This window comes from Parasteatoda tepidariorum, unplaced genomic scaffold (genome assembly GCF_043381705.1).
Source record: "Parasteatoda tepidariorum isolate YZ-2023 unplaced genomic scaffold, CAS_Ptep_4.0 HiC_scaffold_41, whole genome shotgun sequence".
NCBI lineage: Eukaryota > Metazoa > Arthropoda > Arachnida > Araneae > Theridiidae > Parasteatoda > Parasteatoda tepidariorum.
The window spans coordinates 23,758-32,737 of NW_027261739.1; the positions used below are offsets into that span (position 1 = coordinate 23,758).

General features: G+C 24.7%; 1 protein-coding gene across 1 annotated transcript in view; it reads left to right on the plus strand.

Annotated features, from left to right (window-relative positions):
* Positions 1 to 8,694, plus strand: part of LOC122272518 (tyrosine--tRNA ligase, cytoplasmic) — a 12,960-nt gene extending 4,266 nt beyond the window's left edge. Inside the window, 7 exon segments of the mRNA XM_071176914.1 lie at positions 2,479 to 2,559; positions 2,669 to 2,720; positions 4,326 to 4,502; positions 5,004 to 5,177; positions 5,959 to 5,969; positions 6,717 to 6,849; positions 8,618 to 8,694. Of these exon segments, the coding sequence (XP_071033015.1) occupies positions 2,479 to 2,559; positions 2,669 to 2,720; positions 4,326 to 4,502; positions 5,004 to 5,177; positions 5,959 to 5,969; positions 6,717 to 6,849; positions 8,618 to 8,691 (702 nt within the window). The 3' untranslated portion in view covers positions 8,692 to 8,694.
* The last annotated feature ends 286 nt before the right edge of the window (positions 8,695 to 8,980 follow it).

Consider the following 8,980-nt stretch of genomic DNA (forward strand, 5'->3'; position numbering starts at 1 on the left):
TTTTATAAACCTTGGATAGGGTTTATATTAGCTGTCTAACTAGGGTAAAATATGCTCCATTAAAGTTTCTGTTCATTTATTTTTAAACTAATAGAAATGATGTCCTGAGATTAAATCCCAGCTGGAAAGGTTGAACTATATCTCTAATTTCCTTTTCTAAAAAAGATTCATAACTATTTAATATTTTATTCATTTAATAAATTTTTTATTTATTTAGAACTTAAATTTTTAAGAACAACTAAATTAATAGAAATTTAAAATATTTTTTTTTGATTAAAATATCTAGGTCATTGAGAAAAAAATTTTAAAATTTAAAATAACATTTTGTATCTTTTTAAAATTACAATCTAATAAAAATTTTATTTTTTATTTAAAATGTATGGATTATTTAAAAAATTTGCAGTTCAAAATTTAAATTAAAATTGTATATTTCTTTTTTAAGTAATCCATACATTTTAATTAAAAAATAAATATATTTTAATTTTTTTTGTTTTTAAAAATTTAATTTTTTAAAAAATAAATTTAAACTAAAAAATAATAATTTATAAATTGAATAAAGCATATTAGATAGTTATCAATCTTCTTTAGAATAGAAAATAAGAAATAAAATTCAATCGTGCCAGCTGAGATCAGGACCCGCAACTCAAGACCTCTCTGGTAGAAGGCATAGAGCCTAATCACTACACCACCATTGAGATAAGTCTGGAAACTTTGCTAGTTTAAAAATAAATGAACTGAAATTTTAATGGGGCAAATTAGGTGTCTAATTTTGTTTTGATAGGAATTTTTGAGATGTGTACTTCCCTTGTTAGTCTAATTTTTATGTCTGTAATTTTCACCATTACAAAAGCTTGTTTATAAAACCAATCAGATTTCTCTTTATATAATAATGTCTCTGCATGCTATAAACTGTCTTATTTTAACTAAGCAAAGTTTATATTTTTAGAGAATATACTTAAGATGTGTACAGATTATAATCTTTAGTAACGGAGCCTGATGCAAAGAAAGCTGAAGTTATTAAGCAAGTGGATCATCCTTTCCTAATCAGTTTAACGTATCCAGGAATGCAAGTTAGCATACGCAATTCTGATATAGCATATTATTGATACAAAACTTATGTCATATTTATATTTAAAAAGTGTGTTGATTAAAAGGTTCTCTGTAATAATGTGTATCTAATTGTGTTTCAGGGTAATTTGTTATACTCTATTGACATTATACGGTTTTAATAGGTGAACGTACTTAAGTTTCATTAAAAGCTTAAAAGGAAAATTTTTAAATTTAAATTAAAAAGCTTATTTAAGTGATAAAGGTTTTTTCTATCAGTAAATCCATTAATCAGGCTGTAAATTGACTGCACAATTTATTTAAGAAAGTAGTAATATAACAATTTTGTTTTTTTATTGCTACATTAATGATCTGTTAATCATATCATTTGTCCTCTAAATCAAATTACATATGTTTTCTGAAAATCGTGCATTCCTTAAAGTTTTTAGGATTATAATTAGTTTTTTGGTTTATTCCTTTTAGCATAATTTCAATCTATAATGGCAAGATATTTCCTCAAATCTATGATATTTCATTAATTCTATCATATATTTTTTTTTATTCTCAGTTTTGAAAATTTTTTTACTAACCATTTTTTCACAAGTATTAAAAACTAATCTAATAAAATTTTAAATCTATGGACTGATAGTGTTTGCGGTTAGGTACTGGCAATTTGGAATTTTCCTTGTAGCATATTAGGAAATCAGTTAGTAATAAATTTTTAATTTTTGTGAAGTTATAAGTTTTGACAATTAAATTGATTTTTGTGTGGTCAATTTTTCTTCCTAGGTCTTTCATATTTATACTAATAGTTTTATTTTAATGTAATATAATGTTATTTATTTAACCAGAATTTTATCATTCCATATAACTCGAATGTTTTTCAATTCCTATATTTTCTGACCAACTGAGCTACTTGATATAATTTCATTTTTCTGTTAAGAATTTTAAAAGATAAAAATATAAGATTAATTATGTTATTCATTATTAAAAAGTATTAAATTTGTTGGACATAAAATTAGTTCCTCAATTCTTTTTCTTTTTTTCTTTCTTACTCATTGTTATTTTACTTTTTTTTCTTTGGCTGTAAAAAGCTTTCAGCAAGGCATTTTATTCTGTTCTCACTTGTAAAATCTTCTAATTTCATGAACTGTTATTTATTACCCTGTCATGAATATGGCATGGTAATAAATAACAGTTAATATAAGCTGTAAAAATTATAGCTTACAGCTTATGGGAATAAAATTATAAGATTTTTTTTTAATAATGATAATTTTTATTCTATTAAATTTTTTTATTACTTTTTGATGTATTTTTTTACTTAAAAGTATACTACATTAGAAAATAATCAAAAAATTATTTGTAATGAACTATTTAGCTATAAAACTATAAATGCAATAATCTGAATGCAATAGTTTCATTTTTCAACAGGCCTTAGATGAAGAATACCTTAAAGTAGATGCTCAGTTTGGTGGCGTTGACCAAAGAAAGATTTTCACTTTCGCTGAAATGGTTTGTTTTTATGAACTGTTTCATATAAAATATACTTAAATTTTCATTTTTTGCATTAATTTCATTTTTTAATTGTAATATTTTTAAGTATTTTTATGATATGTTTCAGTATTTACCTCAATTGGGTTATGCTAAAAGAATTCATCTAATGAATCCAATGGGTATGAATAATTTTTGAAATGCATGTTATACTTTATTTTAATGAAATGCTTGCAGTAATATCATGGTTAAATTAATAGTTTCTTTTCATCTCTTTTACTTACATATCTTTTCTTTTTAAAATAACTTCTTTTTCTTTACATATCTTAAATGATTTTTATCTACCAACTATTTGACTACCCATAATAAAAATATTTAAAAAATAAACAGTAATTTTTACATATTTTATCTTTATGATTATTATGATTGAATCCAATTGATAATTTATGAAAGTTTATTAATGCCATTTACTAATTTATAAAAGTAATATGATTTTAATTAGGTGTTTAATGTCTGTTTAGTTCACAACGCATATTTATGAATTCAGATCAGGCAATAGTTTAATCTAATGAAAAAGAGACTGAAGGAAACTCAATATTGGGTATGTATTAGAGGCAAAAATTGTACAGATGTGATGAAGTCAGCAAAGTGAACCTTTTGAATTTGGATTAGATGGGAATTGTAAATGTAAAATTGTGGATTCTCTTAAAAAAAATTTCAAAAAATTTCTCTCATAACAGTTTTCCCCCCCTCCTTTTTTTAATAATAGCATAATATCTGTAGCAAGTCTTAAATATGTAAAATTTTAAACTTGTTTGAAGAATTTACACAAGTCATCATCATCATCAATGGCTCGACAGCCCAGGGTGGGCCTTGGCCCTCTCAAAAAGTTTTTTTCCAGGCTAACCTTTTCTTTTTTTGCTAGTGTTTTCCAATTTTTTGTTTTTAGGGCCAAAAGATCTTTCACTAGGCCATCTATCCATCTCAAATTCGGTCTGCTTTTTTTTTCGTGTGCCAACTGGTCTGGCATTGAAAACTCTGGTGGTACGGACGTCGTCCATTCTTACACAAGTATCAGATTTATTTAATCTTACCTCAGTTAGGCTTTAAATTTTATAAAACTTAAGATGCCAACCAAGAGAGCGGTTACTAAATTAATAAAAACTTACTTTTAAATTTCTATCTTGTTATTTGGATCCTGTATTGAAATGAATTTTGTTTATCTAATTTTTTTTATGTTTATATAAAAAATATTGTGATATTTGAAAGGTTTTAATTATAAATGGTCATCCAAAGTTCCCTTTAAACTAGAAATAACTAAATTCTTTGTCTTAGAAATGTTGGGGGCCTTGAATGAGTAAATTTGTTTTATTTTGTCAATATTGTTTGTTCTGGGGGCATCAATATTGCACTGTTTTCCATTTTGGAATGAAGAAAATTGAAAATGTATGCATTCATTATCCATATAAAGAATGTAAATTTTTCATCATTCTCAACTAAGAATAAATCAAAATTAATTTTAATAAATCAAAATCAATAAAGTAAAATGAGAGAAATTATTAAAAAATAATTTAAGATTGAAATTTATGCAATTAAATTTTGTTCATATGCAATTTTGGTTGTCTTAACTGAAGTTTATTTAACGAATTTTTCTTAAAATATTTCTGCTATCCTTTAACTTTCTTTTCATGAATAAATAAGTTATTTCAAGTATGCTTTATTTTTGCGAAATTCATTTAATTGTAGATTTGCTCTCTTATAAATGTATTACATTGTTTTAATATTAGTGCCTGGACTTACTGGTGGAAAAATGAGTCCCTCTTTAGAAGATTCAGGAATAGACTTATTCGATAATCCCTCTACTGTTAAGAAGAAGCTTAAAAAGGCATTTTGTGAACCTGGTAATTTAGAAGATAATGGAGTTCTGGCTTTTGTAAAACATGTGCTACTCTTCAAAGATGAAGGTTAAGGACTTTTCTATTGTTTTCAAATCGTTTTTAAAATTGAACATTTGTTCTGAAATGTAAGATATTTGTATGTCTAATTTTTTTTTTATCTTACTCTATATTTGCCACATAATTTTTTTAAACAACTGTAACAAACAAAATGTATTTTACATTGAATATTAAAAAAAAATCATTTTAAGATTCAGAAATTTTCAAAAGTGGTGTCAGAAAAATGAATTGTTTGTTTATTAAAATGAGCCATTCGTGTTTTCGCATTTTGTAACATGGTTTTTTTATGTAAAAAGTTCTTTAAAAAAAAAGGTTAAAACTATACTTAGTAAGTAGTTTTTGTAAGCATTACCAAGCTAAGATTTTTAATTTCAAACTTAGAACTGTAATGTATGGTAAATTGCCGGTTAAGTTCAATTCCATATAATTTCTTGCTCTATGTTCACCTATACTTAGTTTTATGAAAAGTTATTTTATATTTCTTTTATTATTTAATTTGCATTTCTTTAGATTTTGTCATTCAGAGAAATGAAGAAAATGGTGGAAACGCAAATTATAAAAATAATGCTGATATAGAAGACGACTTTGAAAATATGTGTGTATTTGTGTTAAAATATGTTAACGAAGATTTTCAAAATGTTAATCACCTGCATATGTTCATCATATTTTCTTTATGTTGGTTATGTTGAAAATTTATGTTTTTCAGCAACTCATTACATTTACAGACCCACCGATTGAAAGGCTTTAGTCTCTGGCTTTTATGTCCAATATCTGGTCTTCTGGTCACCAATGTATTTTCCAAGTTTTTTCTCTTTTTTTTTACCTAATTGGCGTATGAATTGGATAACCTGTACATAATTTACATATGGCTTTCAAAACTTTGGTCCAGATCAATGATTTTGTAGTTGAAGTGATTAATATATAGAACTTTTTTTTAATATTTTGAAATGTTAAAATTAAAATATTAATATTTAATTAATAATTAAAATTATAATATGAAACATTAAAATACTTTTTTTTTAATATAATGTTTGATAAAATTTTTTTAAAAAAGTATATACACTGCTTTAGGGTGATTTCTCTTTTTGGAGAGATATCTTAATTCATGCTAAAATAACTAATTTCAGTAATATTTCAATTGTTTCTTTTTCAAGCACAGCTCATTTTTACAGTTTTCTGTGTTTGTAAAAATGTTAGCATATGCATAGTTAAGACACTTCTGAATGTTTTCCTTCGTTTAGAAGTTTTTTATTCTTTTAATGGGATTATATATTTATTTTGATGGATGCAAAATGAATAAAAGTAAGATATTTAAAGTCAGTAGCATGAATATTTAGCCACACAGTAAAAATAAACACTTAATTCTTTTTTTTATGAAAACAAACGTTGGAAAATCCATGACAAGATAAACCTGAATGAGCTTCAGACAAATTTATGATTAAAGTTTTTAAAAATTTTAAATCAGCCACCCAATCTGTATTTAAAAGTTATATAAATTGTTTTTTTTATTTTTAAGGTGGGAGAAAGTTATTTATATAAATTCAATATGAAGAATATGTAAATTTATTAATTTTTTAATGCTTATCATTGTTTTGAATTATTGTTTGAATTTTTATTATTGTTTGTATTATATATACTTATTCTATTGCTCAAAAAGTCCCTGCCTTTTTAAATTTCTAAGACTGGTAAGACTGAGCTTAAAAAATATAAATATATTCTAATTTTTATTAATCTTTTTAATTTATTTAGTCCTTTAACTTGAAACACATTTTTGCTCATTCAGTTAACAATAGAAAATCTTAACTGTAGCTGATATTTCCGTTTCTTTATTTTATTTTTCATGAATAATTTACACCATATCTAAAAGACTGGTGTTCAATTAAACTATATTTCCATTAAATGATAAAGATAACTCTGCCTTATGTTTTTGCTATATTGTACATATTTTCTTCTTTTTATATTTTTATGTAAATGTAAAATGATTGAAATTCATTTAAAACGATTTTGTAGATAATTTAGAAATTTGATATCTTAGTTAAATTTTACCATTTGAAATAAATTTTACATAATTAAACAAAATACTTGATGATTTTTGTTCCTATTTCTATTTTGTTTTCTTATAACCTTCCCTAAACAATCAGGAAATCTTTTGATTTTTTTCAAAGTATTCTTAAATTTATTTAAATTTTTTTCCTGCTCATTTGATTTAATTAATTTTTTTAGATACTTCATCCTGGAGACTTGAAGGCTTCAGTAGAAACTTATTTGAATAGATTACTTGATCCAATTCGAAAAAAGTTTGAAGATCCAGCACTTCAAAAGCTATCTACAACAGCCTACCCACCAGTTAATAAAAGTAAGACAGTGAATAAGAATATTTAGAAATATATTCTATCTTTACATGTATGATATAAATTTCAATGATATATTCTGTTTAATTCTTTTTATTTGAAATTATTTTCAAATCGTCACTCTTAAAAAAATGTTTTTTTTAGTTATAATTTGATATTCTTTTATTGATATTAGTTTTAGGTCAATAACATCAATACTATTTTATAACTCTTAAGGTCATTGTTACTTTTTTATATCATTAAATTTATGTTTTAAATTTAATAATTTTTATTTTAGGTAATAAAAATTCAATTTTGATAGATTTGTTTCCTTAGTAAATTAATATTTTCCCAAAACCTAATCAATCATTTATTGAATTGAATTTTTCTGGATGAAATTACTTTTAAAATTATAGTGTTATTAAAAAACTTTTTTTTTACACTTTCAACAAAAAGAGGACTCATAACACAAAAGTATTTCATCAAGTACATTATTTGTAAGTTTTAAAGCAAATAAAACTTGATGAGCAAAAATTTATTGGTTTAAAACTTTTTTTAGTGCCATTAATTCAGTTTCTGTATTGCAGAAAGTGTGAATCTAGTATAGCAGCTGGATCTGTTAATATCTAGTTTAAAACTCAATAAAATATCTGCAACATATAGGGTAAAAGAAATAAATTATGTCATATTACTTTCATGTAATCTTAAATTCATAATACTTGGCTTTTCTATTATCATATTTTTATTTTCATAGTTCATTTTTTTCTCTATCACTCTGTCTGTTTTAATTTATTTTTCTAGGCATCAGTTTCATTTTGTTAATTTAGATACATGTAAAATGTAATTCAATATTTAGATAATTTATGAAATACTGAACTAAAATTTTATTTTCAAACAAGATTTGCGGAATTAAACAAAATTTATATACTAAATTTGCTTTTAATGAACTTTCCATTTTCTTAAACTATAGATATAAAACACTGTACAGAGTATTTTATATCAGATATATATAGTTGTATGTCTATAAGTTGTATACAGGCCGGGATAGCCTGGTTGGTAGGGCGCTTGGCCTATGTCCAGGAGCTCGTGGGTTCGATCCCCGCTGGCCTAAAGACTCCCTGTGTAGTCCGATCATATCCGCCTCCGATCATATTTGTTATTACACAAATGGTATTATACTATGAAGCATATGTAAGAATTAATTTAAAATTCACAAAAAACACACAAAATAATAAAAAATTATTAATAAAAAATTAACAATTAATGCTAAAAAAAACAATTAATAACCACAAAAAATAAGCTAACAATAAATAACTAGCAAAAAAATTAACAGTCCTGCTTAAACTAACATCTTAATACCCAATATAAGTTATTTGTCATCTAATCTGCAACAACAGAAGTCACACTGATGTTACTTTAAGTTGAATTACGCGTATAACTGAGGCAGTGCAAATTTTTTTGTTCAATTTAAATAAAGAGTTTTGAGTTGATAGTATTAAAAATAAAAGAATGCATTTAAATAACAATCGAAAAGTCTTTTACCAATATTTAATTACCTGTAAGATAATACCTAATGGCTTTCTTAAAAGCATGCTAACTATATTTTGCACACTCAACAAGAAAAACTTTTGCACATTCAGCATTCGGTAATCAAAAATGTTGAATTTATATCTGCTATGTTTTTTGTTCATGCTTGCAGTAATGAAAAAAGGTATTTATTTCCTTGTATTATTTAGTTTGAATATTTCAAATGTAATTTATTTTATGAGTAGTATTTTTTCTGTATGCTTTCAGAAGGAAAAAGTGTCACCACTGATACTCCTATTTCCCCTGCAAGACTAGACATGCGAGTAGGAAAAATAGTTTAAATTCAAAAGGTTTGTAATAAGAATGTTTTTTCTTGAAATAATAAATGCATAAATAATCAATTCTTTTATTGCATGGCTATGGTGTTCTTATCATTTTTAAGATTAATTCAATTTGTCAGATTGTTATAAAACCTTTAGATAAGAATAGTTTTGTATCTTTTCCCCCCTTCTTTTTACCTGTCAGTACTGACCATTGTGTGCATTATTTTTAATCTGTTGGGTTGAGTTTTATTTCATAAGTCCAATGGCCCTAAGAACCCCTGGCCTTGTGCAATTACACCCTACATCT